Raw genomic sequence first — 27,300 nt, 5'->3', positions numbered from 1 at the left:
GGGCGGCTTTGGTTTGGGGGTAAGGGTGAGGGGGGGGGGCCAAGTTACACTGGTTTTAGCAGTTTTGTGGATAATCCAGACGGGGTCCTACATCACTGCAAGTTAATGTGTGTCGTCCCCCTTTTTTGTTTGGCCGCGAGTTGTGATTGTCCCGTGCTGGCACCCCGCAGTCCCTCTCCTCTTTCTCGTGTTAGTCGCAAACTGTTTTTTTTTTTTTTTTTTTTTTTTTTTTTTTTGCTTTAGGATAGATGTTTTTGTTTTTTTCTTGTCCATGAAAAAACGAATTGAAACTAAGCAGAAGATACTTTTTTACTGACTTAAAAAAAATAAGAGGCTAACCATGAGTAATAATAAGTATCCCTATGAAAGTGAATTCTGGGTGTTTTTGTGACATTTCTTTCCCCACCCAGACAGGTTTTCTATGTTTGTTCCTTCTCTATGATAGATATTTGTTATGCACTACTCTTTGTATCTGAACAGTTTTCGACAGTCAGCAGTTCTTTTTGTTAAAAGAAAAAAAAAAAGACGATAAAGACGCGTGCTTTCTGACTGACAAGATCTTTTGCAATACCTCAATTTTGAAATATATTAGGAGAGAAACTGATATTTTCTAAGTAAGTTTATTCAGATGAAAAAATATATATTAATTTAATTCTTCAAGAGAAATGATTTAACAGATGGTTGATTTTTTTATTTTTTATCATGCTTATTTGCTTTTATTTTAAGAATTTATTTTTTGAAAAAAGACAACAACTGAAGGAGCTAGAGCTTTATAACTAATATAATGATGTAGTTAGTGTGAGAGTACAGTCTACTTTATTACAGTGGAGGTTAAGAGTTTGAGTGTCCCACTGGTGAAATTGGTCAAAACACCACCGAGAAGAGCTCTTTAGGAAAACAAAATATCAGGTGCTCAGAGAGAAAACTGAACATATTTCCCACGTTTTGTATATTTATAATCAATCATTTACTATGCTGACCAGAGTTGTGAAAGAGATCTTCTGTTCATTATTTTTTTAAGAGAAGTTTTTTATGTTTCCTAAAAGTATGTGCTCCCTTTTGTTTTGTAAAAAAGCAACGTGACCCTGATTTGTTAGCCTGACTTCGTTGGGAGAAAAATAAAAGAGACTTGTGAGAGTCACTGAACAGCTGGAGGTAGAGAGAAAAGAATGTTATTTTTAACACAAAACAGACACAAGTGTTTTCACCTGTAACTTGATCGAAAGCCCCCAAGGTGCATCAATTGACTGGTGGCCTTCTATTCACGCAAGACTTGAATTAGTCCCATTTTTTAAGGCTAAGAACCTTGATTCTTTGTTGTAATGTGCAATACTGTTTGTACTGTTTGTAGAAAAGAAGAAAACAAGAAAAAGAGGCATAAATCTTTATTGCAGAATTATTTTCATTGCAAGCATTGTGATTCACTAAAATCATTTTCTACTGTGTATTTACCTACTCTACCTGCTAGTACCTTCCAGTAGTAATGTAGCCTTTGTACTGAGAAATTTTCATTATTTTTAGAAAGTTTTGCTAAAAAAGAAAAGAATTTAAACATATTTACATATTTTCATTTTTATTTCATATTTTTCTTTACAGACTTATTTCTCAACCATTAATAGTTATTTCTGGGGGAGACTTTCATATCTGGTCAATGTCATTAATATTATTTTGTATTTTTACTTGGAATAAATTAATTTTATGATGCTAATTCTTTAAAAGTTTATTTTTTCGTTTGTTCACTTTTTTCATTTTTGAAGCTGAAAAAAACAACAACTTTGTAATATTGTTACTAAAGTGTCTCGATTCTTGAAATGCTAAGCTTTATGTGTTAACTCGCTGATGTTGCTTACATTAGTGTGAAAATGATCTACGGAGAAAAAAAAAAAAACTACTCACAAACAACAGATTGGTGGTTGGTGATGTTTAAGTGATTCGCAGTGTAAACAAATGAATGGGCAATACAATAAAATGGCAGAATGGAGCATACACGTAGTATGTTGTGATGTAATTGTGGAAGATGGACAACACCACTGACCATTTACATTGCTTCTGCTACTCCAGTACAACTACTACTATAACCACTGACTCTACAATAACTCATCCTCACTTTGTGCGGTGGAGATCAACACTTCCTCACATGTGAAACATTCAACAGCTCCTCTTAAAGAATCAGCTATGTCACATGTCCGCCTCTTTCTAGTTGGTTCGGCCCCTGCAGAGTGTGCACCAGTGTGATTGTATTTAAGTATGAATGTAAATGTAGAGATGCACTGTATAGAGTTTGGGTAGAACATGTATGAATTGTAGTATCTTAATTATCCAGAGGAGGCAATGGTCTAAACTGTTTTTTTTCTTCCCCAGCTTTTAGCTTCTTTCTGTACGTTTTTTTCCCCAAAGTTCTACATTTCCCCTACATTTCCCCTATCCCTATTCCCCTATTATCTTCTGCCATATAAGAAGAGATAAACATTTTGGTGAATATGCTTTTGTTTCTTACCGAGACTTAGATGAGAAGAGTGACACCAAACCTGTTTGTACTCTAAATATGAAGCTACAGTCAGGAGACCGTTAGCTTAGCTTTGTATTAGCACCCGGCCAAGAAATAGCCCGCCCCCTGTGAAACTATATAACTATAGCTTGTCGTTTTTACACTTCAGGTTTTTACGGGTTAAACAAAAGATATATAACGGGTTAGTGAGCTTAAGAGGTGCTGGTAGGCAGATTTTGTTACCTTTGGAAAGAGTCAGGCTAGCTATTTCCCTCTGTTTCCAGTCTTTAAGCTAAGCTAAGCTAATCGGCTGCTGGTTATAGCTACACTCTGAACATTCAGATATAATATTGCTTTCTCGCTGAGAGTTAGGTGTGCCGGACTATTTCTTGGCCAGGAGCAGTGACTTCCTAAAGTCCCATTGTAACCGTGAGGTTAACTCCATGTAAAACCAGAACTTTAATGTTTTTACGCTTTGTTTTTATACAAGACACAACGTGTCAGTTGTGAGCTTTAGAGGTGCTGGTAGGCAGATGATTTTTTTTTTTTAAATTTCAGACAGAGCTAGGCTAACCATTTCCACCTGTTTCCAGTCTTTATGCTAAGCTACGCTAACCAGCTGTTGGCTGTAGCTTCATAAAACAACAACAATATATCTAATTTGTTTAATCTGTACAAAATATTGAGTGTGAAATTGACAGCGTTACAGGGTTTCTGGCTGTAGCTTTATACTGAACAGACAAATGTAAGTGATATTGATATTCTGGTCTAACTCTTAGCAAGAAAGTAAATAAGCATATTTACCAAAATAATATGTCTTCAAGTCAGGCTGAAGCTCCATCTTGAAATGTTTTGGCTTTCCCTTCCTCTGCTGTCTTCATCCAAAAGACTCCAATGCTCATGTGAGAATGTTATTTCTAGCTGGCTTTTTCTACCAGTTTATACAGCTGAGGCTCATGTCTTTAACAAGTCCCATGTTTTTCTCTCTCCCATGGGTCAGTATTATTCACCACCATACCACCAAGTATTTATCCATCTCCAGGCCTTCTTTAGTTTCATCACTTAGCAAAACAATTTATACCTGAACTATATATAAAATAATGTGTATGTGCAAATGAAAAAGATCATGATTTGGATGATGGCAACCATTTTATATATTCCTCTATATAGATATACGTATGTATTTCCTGTAACTAGACTTGGATAGTATACTGTATATTCACTTCTGCTTCATGGGCGTTCTCTGGGTAGGTAAACACTGTAGGTCTCGTCATGTTGTGATCTCAAAATAGATGAAAAAAAAAAAAAAGATTGGTAATGTGCTTTTTTCACAAACATCCCACTACTTTTGAAATGTACATTGTTTTCTCTTTTTACTACGGCATCTGTGTTTTTATTTTCAAAGTTCTTATTTCCTGACTTAAACACTGGTTCTATCTTGGCAAGGCTTTTCAGATTTTTGGCTTGGACCTATGGTTGTCTAATCTTTTGCAGTTTAACTGTGATTTGAAAACATGGAGCTCAATGCTGCTAATGCTTACTACTGCTTCAGAGTTTGTAGTTCCCACCTTAATTTTTCCTTTTTCTGTACTAATAAGCAAATCTTATTAAACGTAGTTGTATGACGCTGTGAAACCTTGTGGTCTTTTGCATGGCATCCTCTGTCCCCTGTTCTGCACCAGAGCTGACCAATACTAACTTGCATTATGCACTTTGGCAACTTACTGTCTTTATTCATACACCTGTCTTCAACCTTTAAGCCAACATGGATGAGAATGCTGTAAAGTGCTCAGAAAAAAAATGACTGACTATTGTGACCCTATTTTAGGCCTAATCAGTACTGTTTTTTTCAGGATGTACAATCACACCATCTACTGGCCATCACCATTCACATGCAAGGGAGAAAAAAAAAAAATAGATATGTAGTTCAAAGGTTTGTAGAATTTATTACAATTCCACGATCATTAACAAAAAGCAGCAATTACAGAAATATGTACAAGTCTATTTTTTTTTTCCTTTTTTAAAATACTTGTGACAAGTTTCAGGTACCAGTTTCAGCTTGGCCCCAAGGTTCAGTCTCTGTAATGCTGCTTCAAGTGCAGTGCTGTCCCACATCATTTTACACCACATTTGGAGAAGCTGGACACAACACAGCTATCATTTCCTCACCAGGGGCTCTCCTGGGAGCAAGTATAAACTAGCGCCATCTGGAGGCTGGGAGTCATCTTTGTCCAAGCACAAACAGCTGCTGAGCTCAGCCCAGCAGTCACCGATGTGCTATAAAAAGCTGGTACGCTGTGATGACATCCTGTGGTTTCTCCAGCGAGCTCGTCACTCTTGCTCCGTTTCCCTTTGTCATACAAAAACATGTTTGTATCCATCAGTCAGGGGTGATGACACGTGTGGCTGGGTATAGCAGTGCTTTTAAGACTTTGTGATGAGAGGAGGGGGGAGTGGGCCAGACAGTAGGGAGGTGCAACCGGGTAATGGTGTCTGAAGCAGTCAACACTGTATATTCTGGCAATGCAATGAGGGAGGAGGGCAGTGGGATGTAAAAGTAGCACCTGGTGCTATAACTATAAAGAATAACTATATTTAAGATATACTGTATGCTTGAGAGGCTCCAGCAGTATCACTGTACACAGTGGTGGAGCTGCTGTTAACTATGTAGATGATGTAAAACAACACTGGAGATGTTTGTCGCAGATGGTACATCGTCATCATACCATTATATTCTGTTAGCTGTTAAGTAAATGTCTTGTTGAAAACCTGTGTGGTTCACTGTCAACAAGCAATTATAGGATGTCTGACAACATTCAGAAATTCTGCAAAGATCAAAGGAAAATGCTTTAACATTGTTGTTGCTTACATATCAATTTGAGAGCGTCCTCAGACTGGCTGTGTTTTACTTATTGCTTTGGGACACTTATTGTAACTATTATCAGTGACTCTTGTTTAGGGTGTCATGGCGGGTTTGGGAAAGGGGCAGATAATTGCAGCAGCAGGGTTCTCCTTGGGCGCTGACCAGGTCCTGCTTGGCCAGCAGCAGACGGGACGACGGATGGAGGCTGCGTGGGGTCATATGGTGCTACTGCAGGGAGTGCATGAAGCTGTCCAGGTTGTACTCTGTGTCGTACTGCTGCTGGTCCCATAACTCTCCCAGGCCGTCCAGCACCGACTTCATAGAGGCCTTTCCTGAGGTTGACGGGGACTGCTCACCCCTCTCACCCTTATCATCCTAAGGAAAAAAAAAAAAAAAAAAAAAGCATGACAAATGTTCAGCTGGACATTGTATGCTCCTCATGTGCACCAGTACAACATATGCTGTGGACATGTTTATGTCAGGAATACAGGGAATGTGGACCAACAGGCTTTTCTCTGTTTTAAAAACCCTGCACACATCTGTTAGATCAAAATAGTACAAACACTACCAACATTCCACTCAGGAAATTGGTTAGTGGAGGTGTGAGCTGAGCTGAATCAAACAGATTTTGATGCATTTTATCTCCTGAACAGTTTACATTAGTTACTAGGAGATGGTCTAAACAACAGCCTTACTCAACGCACATGTGGCCTTTACTGTGTAGTATAGTGTCTTTGCTCTTTTGCCCTGAAGTTTAATGTTATATTTGTTAATTTTAGTCAGGTGTCATAATTTCTTCTGAAGTCAGAAGGGGCAGTATTTGTTTCATGTTTCAGTATTTGTTACAATATGCTGTGGGAAACCCCGACTACTGCCGTCTACACACAAGTCATTAAAAGCCAGTGACAGGTCTGTGGTTTCCCACATTGCATCATTCAGTGTGAGAGAAACCGCTCTCCTTTTGGCAAATGATTTAAGCTTTCAATTGGTACCTTCACTGTGGTCACATTAACAAAAGAAAAGCAGGTTTAAGAAAGCAGGATACTGCACAATATCAAAAGTAACCAGGATACTCAAGAACATAAATATGCCTTATGTTAATATCCATTTAAAGTTTTTTAATTGTTGGTTGTTGTGCATTTCATTATTGTTGAAATGGAGCCGTTATTTTCATATTTACTGTATCATATTTTATTTGTGTGTATAAGGAGCATGTCAGTGCTTTTATTCTGTGGTTTTATACACTGCATGAATAAAATTGACTTTGAATCTTGGGGTTACGAGTATTATCAGATTTCCTTAGTAAACAACTGATTCAGATCAAGTTAGGGCAAACATGCTGGAGCTGCAACTGGTCTGTGTGTGTGTCAGAAACACTTGGAGGTCTCACCTTGTCGAGAGTGAAGAGGTTGAGGAGCTGGTCTGTGCCCATGCTCTGCAGGCTGGCGTTGTCTTGGCTGATGACAGTGTTGGCGATGCTCATCTTGAACTTCTGTAGACCCATTATCTTCTCCTCCAATGTGCCTCGTGTGATCAGCCTGTACACGTTCACCACCCGTTTCTGCACAATACAAACAGTGATAAATGTTAGTAGGAGGTTTGAGATGTGGAGGACAGTCTGCCACCCTGCCAATTTAATTTCACTTGGGTCATAATGCATGAATGGTTTCAGACAAGAGCAGCACTGTCACACGATCCAAAGGCTGTTCACAGCACAGGACATATTTAATAATGCATCAGAGAAACATGTACAAGTTATATCCAAATGAGGAAGCCTGAAGCATTTTGAATTCAGTATCAACTGTCTGCAATTTGAATTTATTAAAAGGAAATGATGATCCACATGTTATTAGGATACCCAATATGTAGCGGTGTTTGTCCTGTATTCTGCTGTATGTCTGTGTGACCAATAGTACCTGTCCTATCCTATGGGCTCGATCCATGGCCTGCAGGTCCCTCATGGGGTTCCAGTCATGCTCCACAAACACCACGGTGTCTGCACCGGTTAAGTTCAGACCCAGACCACCAACATGTGTGGTGAGCAGCAACACATCAATAGATGGGTCATTGTTAAACCTGAGACACAGAGAAAAGAGGCAAAGTATCAGAAAGTGTAAAGTTTTCTAGTTAGAACTATGTCAGTATAAATGGACCTCAGTAGCTGCTCATATTCACAATAATGAATCCAGGATCACTTTCATCCGTTGTTGATTAAATAACTACATCCTCTAACCTGGAAACGATGGAGTGGCGCAGGCCGGCCTGCACACTGCCGTCCAGCCTCAGGTAGGTGACACTAGGTAGTTTGGGTTTCAGCAGGTCATGCTCCACAATATCCAGCATACTCTTAAGTTGACAGAAAATGAGCACACGATGCTGGGCCACTACTGCTTCAGTGCCCCCCTCTGATCCTCCACCACCACCCAGACCACAGTCCAACAGTAACTACAGACAAAACACACGAGAGCCACAACCTGAGACAGTGTAAAGGTTGACAGTACAGTTCAGTCCTGCACAGGAGTGAAAAAAGTTGAGCATCTGTGATACCACAGGCAAATCTGGTCAAAAATACTTAATACACTTTCATAGAAAACATACACACTTGCTGTACTAAGTCTTCACCAGGAAAACTGTATAAAGAAAACTCCATTCGTATTATAGACACAAGTATACTACTTTCATTAAAACTTCCTTGTATAAAATCCTCATTATTATGGATTATGTGTAACATATTCCAAACTTTGGCTCACAGAAGCAGAAATGATGGATATAGTCAATCTGAAAGCTGACACTGTAGCAGGTTACCTGTTTGAGAGCGGAGAGTTTGGGTGCATGCTGAATGTCCCGCAGGTTGGAGTTTTGACATGTCAGCTGCTCAGTGATGCGTTTGTACTCTGGATGCTGTGGGGTCAAGACCAAACTCGGGTGGTTACACAGCTTCCGCAGGTACTGCAGGGCCTGAAAAAAAAAGAAGAAATGAAGGTATATATTAATGCATGGAGGGAGAATGTATGTAGTTACATAATAACTGAACTAGTTTTAGAACAGCAAGAGATAAATGTCTAGAAAAATTGAATGTGTACCTGGAAGACATGGCCTGTGGCCTTCAGTTTAGGTTTTTCCTCCTCTTCTGTAGAGGCCACAGAGATGCTGTCCTCCACACTGGCCTTGGCTCGAGACTTTGCAAAGTCTTCATACAGCTGAACCTGGAGGTAGAGAGAAAGATACCAGATTTTTTACACTGAAATTGTGCCATTATCCAGCTGTAGTATCAGCAGAAAATGGTCACATCACTTCAACCTAGAATTATGTCAGCATATATACTTATAAGGAAGGCATTTAGCTTTTCCTATAATCTTTCTGGATGTTTTTAGTAAACAGAAGACACTTGAACATCCCAGATCACTATAATTACTACCAATGGCAACAAAATGAAGAACGGAAAGATAGGGCACTCAGATATCAGGTAAAATATTCATTAGGTTGTTGTTAGGGGCCTGGAGTACCTGTAGAGGACTCAGGTTGCAGTAATAATCCTGAATTATTTTAGGAGGAAGGTCCTGGAGGACATCCTCCTTCATCCTCCTCAGGAGGAAGGGTAGCACCTGCCGATGTAGGGCTTCCATCGCCAAGACACCTAGAGGGAGAGACCTCAGTTAATATTCTAACCTTAATCTTCTTCACAGAAATGGGATATAAGAATAAAAGAAACAGTTCCAGTGTTTTTGTTAAAGACTGACAGAGAGCCAACATACCCGCTTCCTGTTCCCGTGAGGAACTTTTGGCATCACGGCTGGCCAGGATTGGTTTGCCGTAACGAGCAGCAAACTGACGCTCTGTACCAAGGAAGCCCGGCATGAGGAAGTCAAAGAGCGACCAGAGCTCCAGGACGTTATTCTGGGGATAAAAGGAGAGGAACAATATTCATGTTTAGACTAATAAACATACCAAGAAAGAAACTGAATTTCATAGATCAATAACTAAGACAGGCCCTCACCTGAATGGGTGTTCCTGACAATATGAGTCGGAAGTTGGCAGCCAACTGCTTTATGGCTTTGGAAAGTTTGGTTTTCCCGTTCTTGATGACATGACCCTCATCAAGGATACAGTAATTGAATTTTATATTCCTGCAAAGCAGAAGAGAGAAATCCAGATTACAACAGTGCATCTACCTCCAAAACACAGACTGATTTCTAATTTTAACAGTACTCACCTAAAAAAGTCGATGTCATTTCGTACAACATCGTAAGAGGCTACAACAAGATTGTGTTTTTTCACTTGGTGTTGCAACCTGGAAATGTAGATGTTCAAATCAGCGTCATAAAATTTTTTCAGGGTTCTTAAAAATGTTTCTCTTAATAAACTCCACCAACATTTAGCAAATAACAGATTCACACATAATAGTCATATTCCTTGTGCTTATTCCTTATAGTTATAGTTTTGAAAGTCTACAAATTTAGGACAAGGGTATAAATCATTCTCTGTACACTGACTAAACTCTGACTAAGCCTTACCGCATTCGTTCTGTAGGAGGCCCAGTGTAGTGCAGTGGGTTGAGGTACTCTTTGGTGCAGAACTTGCCCACCTCGTCCACCCAGTGGCCAGTCAACGTGGGGGGACACACCACCAGAGAGGGCATGGGGCTGCAGTCTGCGGCCTTAGTCTTGGCATATTCCTGTGCCCTGAATAGGCATAACACATGCAGAAGGCTGAGTTAAGAGCACTTACACAGCAAAAAAACAAAACAGGATTATTCCCAAAAACATAATATAAGGATCACGATTAGATTTAAAACTGGGATAAATCACTTGAATAAAATGTTCTTAACAGATTTAACAAATGTAAAGCTCTAGAGCTAATAGCTGTATGAGTGATGGTGCTTCTGAATGCTACAATACATCTTGTCAAGTCACAGAAAAGGCAAGCCCATGTACTGATGCTGTATAGTTCAAAGTTAAACACAATAGCAGTAATGTTGCTGTTGGGGTTTTGTACCTGAGGTAGTGATCTCCGGCTAGAATGCAGATGGACTGCAGTGTCTTGCCAAGGCCCATGTCATCACACAGGATCCCATGCAGCTTGTATTTGTTCAGGAAGGACAGCCAGTTCACTCCATCCTGCAAGATGAAACAAAGACTGAAAATGCCATCAGAAAAACCTGATCAGCCTCATTTGTGTAAATGTCATGGTCTGTGGTCATCATGTCATCTTAATGTATGAGATAAATAGTGCTAAAGGCTTAAGAATCAAGCATCAGGTTTTGGTAAAAAGACATAGAAGGCAGAAGACCTGGGAGCAGTGTGTTGACTAATAGAAACAACAACAGTAGCAACATTTGAGCTGGAAGGCTGCTCTGCTCCATTTAAGAGTTAGATGACTTGTCTCAGTAAGACTGTCAGCTACCAACATTTCTAAAGAAGAACCAGCATATAGACGCCCTTTCCATTCCACTGCTTTAAAATTTCCTGTCAGGAAAGCCATTTGCTGTCAGCATCTCTATTTTCTACATCACAGCCTGCAGCATTTAAAGCAAAACCCCATTCTTGAATCTGGCAGAAAAAGGATCAGCCTCTAGGTAGAGAGACAGCTGAGGCACAGAGCACTCAAGTGTTCCAGGAGTTGTTTACAAAGTTGTTAAAACACAGGCTGGGCATCTTTCATCTGATGCTTGAGGAGGTATTGAAGAGAAGCAGTGGACTCTGAAAACCGGCACACACCTGCTGATACTTCCTGAGCTCAGCCTTGATGGGCACAGGGATCTTGTAGTTCTCCAACTTTCTGCCATCGAGCAGTTGCTCCAGGAAGTGGCGTTCTCTGGCCTTCTGACGGATCAGGTCAGTGGACATGGCAGGAGGGTCTGGAATACCTGCCTGGTAGACAAAAGGGAAAATATAGACTTCTTCAGAGGCTAAGCACTGGATGATTATAATATCAGCGTATTAGCAAGTGACATATATATTGTGTTTGAGATTCAAGTGTGCAGAAAAACTGCATTTTAGCCATTTGTGTGGTTCTACCTCTAGTGGCAGCAGGCGGATGAGTGTAGCAAAGCACTGTGTGGCCATGAAACGAATGCTATCGCTGGGGTCGCTCATACGACCCAACACTGGTACTACCAGCAGCACAATGTAGGGTACGATGTCCACATCCAGCTGCTCCATGACACCTGGATATATGCTGGTCAAGGACAATTCAATCCAGAAATAACAAAGCACTTTATTTTGAGCACCTTACAGTATCCTTGATAAATATAGGTCTCATACATACATCCCCATATCTTTATTTTTTCTTTAGTTTTTAAGTAACATTAACTACTACATAACTGTTATAAAATGCATTGTGCCAACTCAAGCAGCACCTATAACACCCTATACACAGCTGAAGATATGTTAGTGTGTGAATAGGATACAGGCCAAGGCCTCGATGGAACCCTCCTGTTTGGTGCAGTCATCGATAGCAGCTAACCAGGGTAGAACACACTCAAGAAAACTGTTCATGGTCTCCAGCGTGGCTATCTTACTGAGCACGCCCACACACCGTGCTGCCATGTGACGCACCGCTGTGTACGGATGCTGCAGGCAGGTGAACAGATGGGGAAGATGCTCCAGAAGCTAAAGTACAAAACAAACAGAAGAGAGACATTCAACAAAAGTATCATTCAATAGTTACATTTCAATTGTTGTTTTGATTCCCTGTGGACTCCCTCCGGTCACTGACTTTTTGAGGCTGACATTTGAGAGCCCAAGGCCTAACTCAACAACAGTGTAGACTGTTTAACAGTTAGGATAAGTGCCATTTTCATATAATGTGATTACAGCACTAGAATTTCAACCAGGTGACTTCACTAAAAGTTGGTGTAATAGTACAATAAAGCAGTCTTGCTGGCTAAATCATACCAGAGGTTTGAGTTCATGAGCCATGGCCCCAGCCATGACTTCTAGCACTTGTAGAGAGTTGACCAGTTCCTGAGCTGCAGTGTCTCCCCTCTCCAGCTGGACCTGCCTATCTAGAACACACAAAAAGACAGACAGCGCAATTCAGTGGAACAGTTTCTCGGACTGCTGACTTCATACATCCAGGAAAAGAGTCTTAGAAGATACCAAGTGGATAATATTGGTGAAATAAAGTTAACTGCGCTGACATACACAGATTGGAATGAAATCTTTCTTATAACTGAGCATAGATTCTTGACTTTCTTCCAATAAGTTTGAATGAAACCCTGAGACGACTGCAAATTGAATTTTGAGCCTAAAATGAGTCTACAAGTTTGCACCTTGAAAACCAGCCAATTATCATACTTGCTAGTCAAGCGTTCAACCTTTTTAAAACACTGAGTATTGATATGGGTGGCTGTGTTTGCACAAATGTAATTGAGAAGTGTAGAAATATTCTGTTATCAGTGTCTATCAAAGACTGAAAATGTGTCAGCAAATGGCAGACAAAGTAAATCAACATACCAATGCGTTGATTTTCATTCACCACCGTCCTCAATGGTCCCACTGTGTTCTCCCAAAGGTACGGCAGAGACTTAGTGAGTTCTGAACCAAAATGCCTGGCAACAGTTGTTAGGGAGTACTCGGCTCCTCTCCTCTGAATAAGAAATGGCCTTTTGCTCTAAGAGAAACCAAGCAAAGAAAAACTGGGTAAACACAACCTGTTTGTCCATATGATGTAAACATGAGCACAGTGTTGTCTCATAGCCTCTGTACCTCATCATTATCTGTACTAATGGTGCTGCCAGGAGGAAGCTCTGTAGTAGGGGTCTTGGGAGCTTTAGGAGCTGGGCCCCTCTTACTGGTGATTGCAAACGCCGCCCTTTGGTGACGGTACAGAGTGATGATGCCTCGAGTTTTGTTGACCATGTGATGCATGCCGTCTTTCTCCAGCCCACTGCCTAATGACATGAGAAAACAAGAGAAAATAAGGGTCAGTAGAAGAAAATGTGTGTGTGCACCAAGAGATAATGCAGAGATGGAGAGACAGGAATGTTTTTGGGTTGTTGTCTGATGGGTTGCATCTGCTTTGGCCAGTGTGCATCATGTTAGCCACTTGGCAAAACAGGACAGACTCTTTCGGTTGATCAAGAAGATAAGAATATATAAGTTTCAACAACTGTTACCTTTAGCAGGTTCCTGTGTGGGGGGTACTGGGCAAGCAGATGAGGGGGTAACTGAGGAGTCCACGCAGGCTGAGGCACAGAGGTTTTTAATAATCTTGGGGTTGGGGCACGGGGAGCGTCCAGCACACTGCTGCAGCAGCTTGGCTATGAAAGAAGCAGCGTAACTCTGAATCAGGGTGTTCTCCTCCCGCTTGATGGCCTCCATCAGAGGCCTGACCAGAGGGTTGAGCTTGTCAGGAAGCACCTGCAGGTTAATCACTGCACAGGCTATAAACATATGCACGCGGAGATGCAGCTGCTGCCATTCGGTGTTGGTCTCCATCACTGTTGCTTGAGCCTGCTGTCGTTTACTGTCCAGCCCTTGCCACTGTTTTGACTTTGTGTTCAGACCCGCTGTGGCCTCTGTGAAGATGGTGGTTACCTAGGGAACAGGGAGGAGGAAAATGTGAGTGACTGGAATGGCAGCGATCTGTTACAGAGTGCAATACCCATTAACCTTTGAAGATGTTAATCAGCTGGATACCAAACCATTACCTAAACTGTCAGTTCAGGAAGTAAAGACCTGGACAGGAAACAAATTATAGCTGGATAATGATAATAGTTGTCCAACACCTTTAAAGCCTTAATGTGATGATAGTAAGGACAAACTAAATTTGTTTTTTAATTTAGATAGAATAGTAGTATTGGTGGTGGTTTGCCCAGCACAATTTTTTCTAGCTAGGGGTGTAATTGGATGCAAATTTCACTGTTCAGTACAAACTACAGCTTTGGGGTCACATTTCTGTATGTTGTCAGTACAGAAAGGAAAAGACATTATAAGATTTCCTACAATTTATTTTATAAAATGTCAACAGTAAGGCTCAATCCAATCAATTTGAAGATGAATCTTTGCAAAGCATAGCTCATGACGACATTGCCTTGCTCACATCCAATCAGTGCACCCACTGAAAGAACAGTTAGTGACACGGCGTCACCCATTACCATACGCAGTTTATTTTTGTTCACTTGTCCGTTCACAAATCTCGCATGATCTAGCTTTCTCTCCTTTTATCTACATCTTATTCGTTTAGTGAATGGTGAAAATGTTTCTGTTTCATCTGATAAAGTCAGAGTGTTTTTGTGTGAAACTCGACTTACCAGTTCGTTGGCTTGATCAATAGTGAAAACACTACAATTGAGGCGGTCTTGAAGGTCTATTTGGGCATCAGCTAGCAAGGCGATAAGCTGCTTGCACTCATTCTGCATGCGTGTAAAGGGGATGGCAATCTCATCATAGTACAGCTGCTCTGACAGAATGGCCAGAAGACGAGGCTGCACCATGGATGACACCACCTGACAATCCTGATACAGGAAAGATTGGAAAAGTAAGTAGAAGTATTTGGATTTAAATGCCTGATATTGATATGTTCATAACAAAAATTCTAAAACTGTGCTATTTGTAATTATTCCACCAAAAAAAACAAAACAAAAAAAAACAACAACTTGATGCTCGATTATTCACCTTCTGCAATGCAGCCCACTCACAAAGCACCAGTGCCACAGCTATGCGCTGCAGGGCAGACTTGGAGTTGAGGTGGAAGAGCAACAGCTGACCCAAAGACTCAGCTGGTCGGATCTCCTGAGATGCAGCGTTGAGCTGAGGGTCACAGATACACCTACAGAGAGCTCCCAGCAATCTGGCAGAGACACAAAAAGAGCAAGGAAACAGTCAAGACTCTGAAAACAAATTGCAATTCAACTTTCTTTTGGAATGAAAGAGAAAGTGATGACTGATCTGACACAACAACAAGTTGACTCCTAGACAATAAGACCCTCCTCAGTCATAAGAACAACATACAAGGCAGTCTTGCATGTATATAACCAAGCGGCAACAACCACAGCTTGAAATTGATGCCAATGCGAAAGTGCCTTAAAGTGCAATATCACTGACGGCCACTAGGTGCTGGCTCACTAGGTGCTGGCTCCATAAAATCCCCGGCTCAATTAGACTCCCATTCCAAAAGCGTCAACTTACTAAGTCAATACATTTTTTCAATGAGTCATTATAGTCTCAATCTCTAAATTCAGGCCCTCTAATAAGTGTGCTGCTGGTCATTTTGGAAATCATTGCTCTGTTAATAAGATATAAAGACAAATAATAGCTTTGATGTCTGCCGTGTGGGCGTTGATTGACAGTTCACTCCCCGGCTCCAGGGCTTGCACTGAGTCAGACTATTGTCTCAATATTTCGGTAAGTTTAATGTTACTTGATAACGATACCTGCCATGTTAGTTAATGTTGGCAGAAATCTGCACCACTCTGTGTTAGTGTTAGTTAGCGTTAGCTTCAGTCCAAGGTAGCATGGCATGTTTTAAGAGCGTGAAAGGAAACACCCTGCACTCCCTATTTGGAAGCTCCTGGCTCCAAACAGAAAAGATGGCACTGACCATATGCAGCAAATCTTGGCTTCAAACTGGCTCAATTGCAAACCAATGGATGATGTCAAGCCTTGCTATGTCCATCTTTATATACAGTCTGTTTATAACTCACCCCTGGATTGTTTATGCTCAGATCTTGTACAATAACTTTTTCCATTTTTGCAGAGCAAACATAATAACTTACTTGGCAGCCATGAGGCGGGCACGGACCACCACGTAGTCTCTTGTCACAGGGTCATCTGTCACTGTCTCGGCACCTGCTATATACTCCTGGACAGTTTCCTTCACCTGATTGGTCCCTTGGCGTGCCTTTGTACCAGCCTTATCCTGTTGCATCAACACAAAACCAATCAACAACACTGTATCATGCATTAATCATATGACAAGGGATCTGTTTGCAAAGCTAACTAAATACCCAGTTTGGACTGCCCTGTACACTCAGAGCACCAGTGAGTGTTCATAGTGCACACAGGGCACTTCAGCCAAAAGGCAGGTTTTGATTGCGTTTTGATTTATCTTGTATCTATGGAAAAATAAGAATTTGGGGAAAAGGGAGAGGAATTTTTCCATGGAAGAACGGAAAAGTTAGTAGTTAGTTGACTGTCCAAATCATTCAGTGCAGCAGCGGTTCCATTGTTGGCATCTTGTTCAATTTAACAACAGGCAGGTTTTTCCAAATTAATTGTGAATATTTATTACAGTTAAATTAACTCAACAAATGGCACGCAGAATAGATTTTTTGTGGTGTAATAAATGTTGCTTCAGGCAGCAAAGTAACATGCAGCTTGTTGTCATCACTAAATTAAACCTCTCCCTCTCTCTGCTTCAAATACATGCACACACACGCACAGCCCAATGCAGACATTATTACTTGATTAATAGGTTGTTGTGTTGAATCAAATTGGCGCCACATCTGAGTGAACAAACTGACAATTGAGTGTTTTGTTGAGCTGAACACAGTGTGGCTTCTCTGCTGTTCATACTGTTCAGGTTGCTAAAGCTCTTTTGGCTCAAACATACAGACTATGGCTGTGGGAATTGTGGGTTACCTTCAAGCTTTACGTCTTGCATAAGTCAGCTAGTCTGTCACCTAGCAACCTCAACAAGGTGCATTTGTTTTGTGTGATGTCTTCACTCACTTGCAAATTATATCTAGAGGGTCATGAAAATAATGCATAGAAATGCTTTAACAGTCTGGCAGTTTGGTAATAAAACCCAGACTGCCACTTTTAATTCTGAATTTTATATCCTGGTTCAATCATTCATCAATGTAATATTATTTATTTAAATAGCTAAAATTGCCATCAACTAGCAGTTACTACTTGGTTTTATTTTTACCCCTTGTCACACATCATTGTCTTTTTAAAAATTATTTTTAGTTTTACATTTTGTTGCAATAGAAATGGAATATTCTTTTTTAACACAAAGCATTTGTTTGCATTTGAAGGTGTAACCACAACACACACTAAATGAAAAGATGAGTTGAGAATAAAGCAATATAAGAATGAATTTCAAGTCTTATTCAGATATGGATAAAGGGTACAACCTTGGAGCGGGCCTTCACTTCCAGCAGCATGTTCAGGTCTATGGGAATGTGTGAGGCCTGCATCATGAGACAGAGCCAGGCGCCCATCCATGGACAGCTGGCTGCTACCACGTACTGCTGGGGGGCTTGAGACAACAGCTCCATCCACACCTGCACACAGGTAAACACATTAACAAAACAAGCCAAAATACAAAAAGCTCACCCGTATACGGGGAATTAAAACTTACTTATCCAAGAAAAGAAAACAATAAAGCCAATGATGGGAACAGTTGAGATTTTTGTATCCTTTCACTTATTTCTAATAGTCAAACTTGACAGGTCATCTTTGTAGTTTTACCCCTCAGATAAAGTGTCAGTGTGAGTCATGCAACAAACCTTTTGGACCAGTTCAAGGATTTCTTCATTGCTCTCTAGTATGCAGGATTGGAAGATGTGCCGGAGCATGTCTTGTAGGATGGGGTTGATCCACATTGCACAGCTCTAAAGAACAAAAAACACAAACCACTGTCATATCAGTCAAACTGTGAACTAATCAATCGTGAGTAAATGAGTGAATGAGTAAATAAATGAATGAAATAAGGCAATTGACTGCATTTCTAATACTTTGGCAAAATACTTGTTCTACTGGATTTAACATATATATTACATGAATGTCTAAATGTTATCCAAATGTACCTGTTCAGCTTTAGACAGCAGTGTGAAAAGGGTTTCCAGAGCTGCACGCCTTACGGACGATATAGTGTGTCTTAAGAACGGCCAAACCCGAGGGACCAGGACTGTTAATGACTGCTGCATGCTGGAGTAGCCAAGAAAGTGTGTCAAAACAAATAGGCAAATTGAATAAAATAATGCCTAGCTACAACATAACTTCTGCTTAACTGCATAGGGTCAGTGCTGATCTAACTTTGTGTTTGTAGCAACTTTTGTCAATGGTGGGCATGCATACTCTGATTGTATGTTTTTATCTAAATCCAGTTCAAGTGAAGTTCAGCCAACATCTGGGCTCAGTACTCCAGTTTACACACAACCGCAGAAAACAGCGGAGACAATTTGCATACTTTCAGCTAAATGACAGGACAGATGAGCCGATACACAATAGTGAGCTTCTTATAAATTTAACAACCAAGCACTTATCATTTGAGGCAGCAGCTTTTATTGTGTGAACTTCACTGAGACTGACCTGCACTGCCGGACCTGTGGGTATGTGAGCAGTGAGGACAGTAACGTCATGATGCTGTTGGTGGATGCAGTGAGGTCGTCCAGGTCTAATAGAGCATCCCACAGTGTGTTCACTATGAAAGGTACCTGAGAGAGACACACACACACACACAATTTCACAACTAAATAAGAACAACATGAAAAATAACTTCCTGCAAGTGAGAGACTTCAACACAAACTGAAACTTGATGAGGACATATTGTTAAACGGACTAGTATTGCCTCTCTGACCTTACTGGGCAGTAGCTGCACCAAGCCTTCCACCACAGGGATCAGGGCTGCAGCTGCCACAGCCCTGACGTCATCATCAAGGTCCTGTAAGCCCACAGTGATGGCAGGGAGCACCCGTGGCAGTAAAACAGAGATCAAGTCCTGAGACACAGATGAACAGACAGATGTAAAGCTATGAGTTAAGAGAGAATTGCCTCTAAAGTGACATCGATCCACAAGGACCACATATGCTTCCAGACCAAAAAAAAGCTTTTTGTTCCTGCACATCTCCTCCCCCCCCCCCCCCCCCCAACACAATTTATATTCATGACCATATGGTGTTCACACTGTAGAACCCCACTATGCTTATGTAACAGCTCATCATATACACACATAGAACAGGTGGTACCTGCCGGACAGCCAGTGCGTACTTGATCCCCAGCAGGCCTCCATGACGGACCTCCCACTGGTCTTCTTTTAGCAGCTTCAGCAGGACATCTACTGTCATGGAAACACCAGTTTCATTCATGTGGCGAAGGGCCACACCAAGCGTTTGTGCACACGTCTCCCTGACAGGAGCCACCACCTGGCAAAGAGGGAGAGAAAGAAAGAAAGAGGATAAATACATAAAATAAAATAAAAACAGAGTGAAATGGCTGGATGACTAATTATACACACACACAGCAGTTTGCTAATATGTGTGGCTAATATTGACCCATTACGCTAGTCAGGCTCCATGAAGGTCAGTTATGATGCAGTTTGTTTGATCTGTATGTGATATAGATATTTATAATAGTGTCATTATCTTGAGTCTCGGTTTTAGTACTACCTTCTGTGGATGTACACTATAGTTTTATTGGTCTAAAAAGGGCTGTTTAATGACAGCCTCCTATCCTACTAAACAGGTCAATTCACAGATTACCTACAATATATAAAAGCCAGTCAACTGCAATGCCCAGTTATGCCTACTTAACTCCCCCTTGGTAGTTTAATTATAATGTAACTCCCCTCTATGGTCAGTTTTGAGGCAGTAGTTTGTGTCGTTTTATCATATTATACTGAGATGTTTGTGATATCTTTCAATTGGCAAGCAGGAAATGTAAAACAAAACAGTTATGAGAGTACACTACAAGGTCCCCTCTGCTTTACCTTGCTATATAAGTGTTACTTCCTTAACATTTTACTCACTGCTGTTCAGCACTGTTGCCACAGTGATGAGGAGGAAGATAAAAAAAAGAAAAAAAAAAAAAAACCCAACTGCTTTCAGTCATGCAATGTAACAAAGAGTTCACACGCATTTGTGACGTTTGTGAGAGATTAAGTGTGATTATGAAAAACCACTCACGGGATGAGGATCAGATGTTATAAGTCACTGACAATATACCTACAGATATAAATAAATCTGAAAAGCAAACAAAGATACTATATGGCCAATTACATATTTCGTTGTGCGTCATGACCGAAATAAACAGACAATTCAGTCTCTCTTCAGTATGCTGCATGTCTCATGTGTTTCACGCACGCACACGTCAAAAAAAAGATGTGTGAAAGACCAACCTCATCAGATACAAAATCTCCAAAGCGGTCCAGAGCAAAGACACAGAGCAGCCGTATGATCAGGTCCTCAATCCATTCCTGATGCTGTCGCAACATCTTACCCAAACCAAAAGTCAGACAGTTAATGTCATGTTTTAACTTTCACAGAAACATTAAAAATCCAAAAAGGAATATATATACCTGCTCTGCAGTGCTTCCAACCAGCTTCCCGCCTCCAGCACCATGGGACTTGAGGATTTCTCTAAGACCTGTGCCTGCACCATGACGGACCTGGAAACAAACACATACAATACAATTTTGCATTCGTTTTGCACTGATTACAGTAAGGCACAAGAACTTAAGAGGAACTAGAGTTACTTGTATGCAGGTATGTTTAACTGTGTGCTAACAGCTAAAATTAAACATCACATAAAATGTGTTTTTACCTCCCATGAAGGATTGAAGAGGTCATTGCAGAGCTCCTCACAGAAGCTCTCCAGAGGCCACTCGTGTATCTAAAGACAAAGCAATGAGACATCAGTACATGACTCAAGAATTCACACCATTTCAGTTGAGCAATTACGCATTCAGGACATGACAAAAAGTTATTGATTGGCCGTTTTGATTCCTTACCTCCTCTAAAAGACCGGAGTTATCTGGAACGTTGTCGATTAAGACTTTATGCTCTGTAGCTGGTTGGTCAATAACTATATTGGTGGTTTTCCTTCGTTTCTCTTCAGGTTCACCTTCAAAACTGTCATTACTAAATTAAAAAGGAGAAATCAGAAAAGTCCATCATTCCAACGTTCCAATAAATTATTAAATACTTATTTTAAACCTGGACCACTTGCAAGCAGACACGATAGTCAAAAGTCAAACTTCTTAAAGAAATAATCCACGTCTCTTACTGAAAATTCTGAAAAGTATGTTGACACAAAGGGATACACAACTGGCTGTGTTCTAAGGACTAAAGGTCCTTTAATATGTTCAGTATCATTCGTGTAACTTAGAGGTATACTATGCAGGATTTGTCAGTTGGCGTTTGTAAACACACAGCATTCAAAGTTGGCCCCTCCTTCCCGGCGAGATTGAGATGACATATGACAAATGTCTCCAGGCATAAACAAACTGGGGATGTTGCAGTTACATCACATGTATAATCTTACCTCTTTTCATTTGGATCCATGTCTCTGGATTTTTGTTTTGCCACTAGCTTGGCCATCCTCTTGGCCTTATTCTTCTGACGACTACTCATGCCTGACCGGAACTCTGAGTCGATCAACTCTGCAGCTTGAATGGGCTGAAAACAAAAGAGTTCATTATTAATTTTAAGTGAAAACACACACACACACACACACCATTAGACACATTACAATGGAGAGCAAATACATTCTGGGTGAGAATTAATGAATCATTTAACAAATTAATTCTAAAGCTCAAAGCATCACAAATTCCCAATGCTGCACACTGCTTCAAGTAAATCTAACCTCCCTGTCCAAATCAACAGCGGCTCTTCTAGACCAAATACCTTCTCACACACACGTCATTTGACTGTTTTACACAGTGCAAGACATTATGCAGGCACAAGCTGTCCATTCTATTTTAACTACTGATGCCAGACAAATTTTAAGAGGTTCATTAATTTACAGCACATTTGACACCTTACATACTGATGAGGCAGAAATATAAAAAAGGCATTACGTAACTGTAATACCAGAATGACAATACTGACAGACTGACTTAAAATGTGTGTAGCACTTCACAACAGATAAGGCACATGGGACACTGACTCTCAGGTTTGATTCATATAAAAAGGCAGGGAAAGGAACGATTCAGCAAGAAAAAAAAAAAAGACCATCAGGCCAAAGAGCAGATGACTTGTGATAAACTTAATACCGCTTTCTGAACAGATATCCTGTCCAGACAAGCCTTCCTGCTGAAATGCAAAAGGTGTACAATAAGATAACAACATGATGTCACTCACACATGTGAACAGGCACTGCAGAGCTCCACAGCAACGGTCTGTCATTATGAGACAAGTTTCAGCCTGCCTGTTTTCTCTTTACCAAGTCAAGTCTAGCTTAGCTAGGCCAGGTCATTCAGGCTATGACCTCAAGACACAGTACAGGGGTCTGAGTCAGTCACAGTCTAACTACAGAGGAACAGTCAACTGCTTTAAGAAGCAGCAACAACAGAAACCCACAGTTTGTCTGACACACTTATCAAGTGTCAGTAAACACACACAACACACAGTGCATGATCAAAGCTAAGAGATAAAAATGAGACCCACCACATGGTTGCGGGAGCTGGATCCGGCTGTGGCCTTGCTTCCATGGGCTCTAGGCCCACTAGGTTGGCAGGTATAGTCTAGGTCCTCATCATTGAACAGCTCCTCTGTGTCCATGCCGATAGCAGCACCCATGTCCAGACCCAACTTCTTCTGAAGAAGCTTCCTCTGCCGAGCAAGACGTTCCTTAGGGTCCATCTCACCTGAGAACCAATGACAGGAAGTCAGGAGGAAAACTTGACTAGATGGCGTAGAGAAATAAAGAAAGAGTACAATGTGGTTGTGTGAAGAATACTGATGATGTGTACGTGAACTTTCTGGAGCTAAATGCTACTAGAAGGCAAAAAGGACTGGTGCTGAATCCATAAATAAATAAAGTGACAATACCATTAATAGCTCTGAAAGTCACCTAGAACTTGCTAAATTTAGTAAACTTCAACAATACAGGGGACCTTGAATCAGGTCACAGGGCAGCAAGGACTGGTACAACAACAGGATGCAGGGAGTTACAAACAGGCAGGAAGTTCAAATTCATATGACCATCAGAAGGTAAGGATGAGCAGCTTTCCCTATTCAAATTGTATTCAAATTCATGGCTAAGTAGCCTAGCTGGTTCTGTCGTATTTGACTATGAGTCAGAAACAACCTCAACAATAAGGGCTGGTGTTAAAGTAGTACAGTCTTGATTAATTATTACACATCACTAAACAGAAGTGTTTGACTTCAGGGACAGAGAGTACATTTGGTCTACAAGGTTTGCTTAGCAGACTAAAGTCTTAATGGGATCACCGAAATCTATGCACATGTCAAAACTGACATGCTGGACGGCGCACACTTAAAATCTCTCCCAAAAGACTAGCCTAATGCTAATACCACCCTAATCTTATATTGATAGCTCAAATGACTCATAGTTTTCCTTTCCACAGATTAGAATCTGTTAAAAAAAATAAAGAGTGAGAGTGTGCCAGCGTAAAGGTTACAGCAGCTGATGGGGGAAAAAAAAAAAAAAAAAAAAAAAATCAGTACAGAATCACTACAAACCAGTTTTGTCATCCTGCAGCTCAAACTCAGCCCCGGCAGATCCCAGAAGAGACGCCCCGTGTTTGAGTAGGCGGGAAATGTCAAAGTGGTAGAAACTCAGTCGGTCACAAGAGGAATCATCTGGCGATAAGTCTTCAGAGGACTCTACAGGAAACAAACAGAGTCTTATAATTGTGCATTTGTCATTCTAACTACTTAATGAATCTGAGGTAATGTCCACACTAATGACAAGACATCTTTTGCCTCCGGTTTGACCTTCCATCCTAAACCATCTTGTGCTTTCCACCCAAGAAAACAGAGCTTTTCTAGAGCAAAGATGTTGCCTGATGATGTAGAAATGTTAATGAGCTAACTTTCTGTTGCTTACTCAAAATCTGTGAGCACTTTAATTGTATGTCAATACAGCTAATCACACAATACAGGTGCTAGTGGTGTAACAGAACATAGTTGATCCTTACGGATCGCCCCCCATTGGTTTCAAGTCATGGACAGACAGTGTGTTACTAACAGGGATTTTGTTAGTAACGACCAAACCAGCATCTAACGGGTCGAAAGTGACATTTGCAGGTATGTTTACATGCTGTTTAATGTGCTGCAGCTGAGCAACTAATTAGCTATTTAGCTGCTGCAAGTTTTGATGATGTGGACACAGGCTATTTTTTGATTCACTACCATGTTTTAAGGAAGAAGGTATCACGCCTCATATTACACTTTAATTTAACAATTGAGTATTTAATATTTTACATATTTTAATATGTTATTTAAGCATTGGACATGTTGAATGTTGTTTTCATTTAAGACCATGGTCAAAAAAATGGAAAGCAAAGTTATATTTGCCTCTATCTTGTATTAGCATTTATGAACCACAATCAAACTGCAGAAAATCTTAGGAAAACATGTCACACTGGAATTGTGTGTTTGGTTATACAAAAAACAACAACAACAACAACAACAAAAAACACAGTTTAAGTGATCATTGAGAGTAGAAACATCAGAACAGAGTCTTAACCTGCTGAGACCAAGTGGAGTATTTTGGGTTATCGCTTCCACATATGTGCAACTTTATCACATGACTGACTTTACGTGTGTTTTAACTAAACCTAAAGTAAACATTAGTGCCCTGAACCAGTGATAAACAATTACATCAAGTAAAACTGGAGAGAATTTCATAAGAATATCTAACTGCAAATCTACTGTATAATATTGTGTGCATGGCTAAGCCTGACATGTCAAATGTAACAAAATGTAAGTATGTAACTGAACCAGCCTGAGAGCTCACCTTCTTTAGGCTTAGGGGATGGGTCCCACTCAGGAATATTCTTCACGATGGCCTCTACAGCTTGGCCCGCTGCTATACGAGTGTCCCAGTTGGGACTCCTTAGGTAGGTTAAGACCTTGTAATTGAGATAAAGAGATCCAATTTACTGCATGTGCATCTTCAATTAAAACTGGATGTCTTACAGAGAGCAGGAAAGAGACAAGTTAAACAGCCAGCACAAACCACAGTCTGTGCCCTTGATTTTCTCACTTTTGTCAAGACATTAAGGTCATCATGATACACAAAATTCAATCCAGGTACTAATACTATATGATATAGCTAGCTCACTGACATGCCAGTAAGCATTACACTGTTATACATTTTTAATGTCTTATATATCTGACTGCAGGGACAGCCCAATATGCCCAAGTTGACATGGTTACTCAGGGATTAAAGCAAGAAAAGGTTTGTAAGCCTGAAAAGTTGTCCAGGAGGAAATGTGTACAATGTATTGAATTAAGTATTATACAAATTTAAAATTGCTCTATGCCTGAAATCAGGCATGATGCCCAATAACTTTAACCCCTGAGTTATTATATTATGGAGACTCATGAAACACCATTTGGACAGGACTATCAAACTCACCTTTGACAGGAGGTTATTTAGTTCATGTGGGTGGAGTTTGACCACTTCTCCAAGCTGCTGGGCTGCTGCTTTCCTGGTCACTGGCGTTGTTCCGGTGTCAAGCAGGATAAACAAACGATCAAGTCTAAAGACACAGGTAACAAAAACAACAAAATGTGGTCAACTGAAATATTACAGACCATGCACAATGCACAGCACAGACATCATACTGGTTCCTGTTTTCAAATTTGAGGATCGCTACAGTTCAAAGACAACTTCTAGGCTTCTAACCTAATCAGAGGGGCAGAATATAGCAGCTAAATATTGAGTTTGTGTACTCTAATTTGATCTTTACATTTATTCCATTAAAATTCTACATAAATATTGCAATTTCACTATAGCAGATAGGCCACATGCAGACATTGTTAACATGGATAAAACCATTATGGATTATTAATTGTTTGGCTTTGCACCAGGGTAACCTGTCTAACCATCAGGGTGTTTCACTGAGGTCAGTGGCGGTCTATTAATAAAGTAGAGTGGATTAGAGATGTACGGGGCGTGAACCCAGGTCCCACTAATACTTAAAGCTGAACTACAGATGGGTCTACTTTGCTATGCAAAAGAAAACCACTAACACCACGTGGCATTATCATAACAATCACAACGGAAAAAACACGAGCAAACACTTTAAGTGCAGATCAAAGCAGTGTGAACACTTGCGCATCTAAAAAAAAGTGACGTTTAAGAAACACTTGCAGTTTGACAAGTTGGTGTGTTTCAGTTTGCACTGAATAAACGGGACATCAACACGACTGGAAACCTTTTCATCTTAATTCTATATTTTCTTCATGTTGTGTGTTCTATGTTATTAATACTGTAGGACTTTGAATTTCACTATGAACGAAAAGTGCGGTAGTCACAAATTACATGTATTTATTATTATTATTATTATCATCAATAAGACCCTAAAACAAGCAGTTAGTGTTAGTTACTCATGTTCGCAAATTGGCTTTCCTGACACAACTTCCCAATTATAGTGAACCTGTGCTTAGCAGAAGACTGCGAAATACGACGAACAGTGAATTTAATTTACATGAGTCCAAAGTGAGTTATGAGCCCATTTGGTGACCGGCCTACAGTTGTGACTAAATTACACCATAACGTTATCATGTGTTAGCTGGCTGGCTCATGTTGGGTCGGCCGTCGCCATTCTTTGCCAAACGTAAAGCTAGCAGGTATGAGCAGGTTAAAACCTAACTTAGTCAGTTAAAGCCAGTCTCACCTTGATACAGCCATGGTCCGTTGTTGTACGGCCTCTCACGTCCCACATTCAACAGGCAACCAGAAATTGGAGAGTTTTGCCGTTTAACGTTTCCAATGCGGCAGATAACAGTAGATGAAGTCATGAGCTAGTTAGCATCTGCCGCTAGCTCGCTGAGGCCCGCGCTGTCGACCAAAGACACCGACTTCACCACCGATTCATGGCTTCAAAGTTGTCCCTCTTGTCTCCTCGGTTATCTTCTCCCACGAAATATCGCCGAGAACTATACGCATACCAATGTATAGCTTAAGTTACCCTTCAGAAGTCTTCGCGGATAAATACTTTAACCTAATAAGGTGTAAAGAGTTATTTTGTTGCACGTTGAGGACGACCCAGAAGACTGTTTTTATATGAGGAGCCATCTTGCATT

The 27,300-nt window shown here is 40.6% G+C and overlaps 1 protein-coding gene across 1 annotated transcript; it reads right to left on the bottom strand.

Annotated features, from left to right (window-relative positions):
* Positions 1–202: 202 nt before the first annotated feature.
* On the bottom strand, positions 203–27,300 carry btaf1 (BTAF1 RNA polymerase II, B-TFIID transcription factor-associated). The gene is made up of 38 exons (XM_044372319.1): positions 26,892–27,300; positions 25,628–25,751; positions 25,004–25,118; positions 23,725–23,868; positions 22,687–22,886; positions 21,563–21,696; positions 21,030–21,159; positions 20,843–20,911; positions 20,598–20,687; positions 20,418–20,513; positions 19,270–19,446; positions 18,882–19,022; positions 18,614–18,738; positions 18,109–18,229; positions 17,809–17,913; positions 17,434–17,583; positions 16,072–16,214; positions 14,972–15,146; positions 14,608–14,811; positions 13,471–13,891; positions 13,061–13,245; positions 12,809–12,965; positions 12,248–12,357; positions 11,761–11,962; positions 11,369–11,517; positions 11,069–11,221; positions 10,347–10,468; positions 9,866–10,033; positions 9,565–9,642; positions 9,349–9,478; positions 9,107–9,248; positions 8,858–8,988; positions 8,435–8,557; positions 8,157–8,309; positions 7,585–7,796; positions 7,268–7,427; positions 6,742–6,912; positions 203–5,726 (listed from the first exon to the last, which is right to left on the bottom strand). The coding sequence occupies exons 1-38, from the start codon at positions 26,903–26,905 to the stop codon at positions 5,577–5,579; spliced, it is 5,574 nt and encodes a 1,857-aa protein (XP_044228254.1). The 5' UTR covers positions 26,906–27,300; the 3' UTR covers positions 203–5,576.

This window comes from Thunnus albacares, chromosome 14 (genome assembly GCF_914725855.1).
Source record: "Thunnus albacares chromosome 14, fThuAlb1.1, whole genome shotgun sequence".
Taxonomy (NCBI): domain Eukaryota; kingdom Metazoa; phylum Chordata; class Actinopteri; order Scombriformes; family Scombridae; genus Thunnus; species Thunnus albacares.
This window is presented reverse-complemented; position numbering and strand designations above follow the sequence as displayed.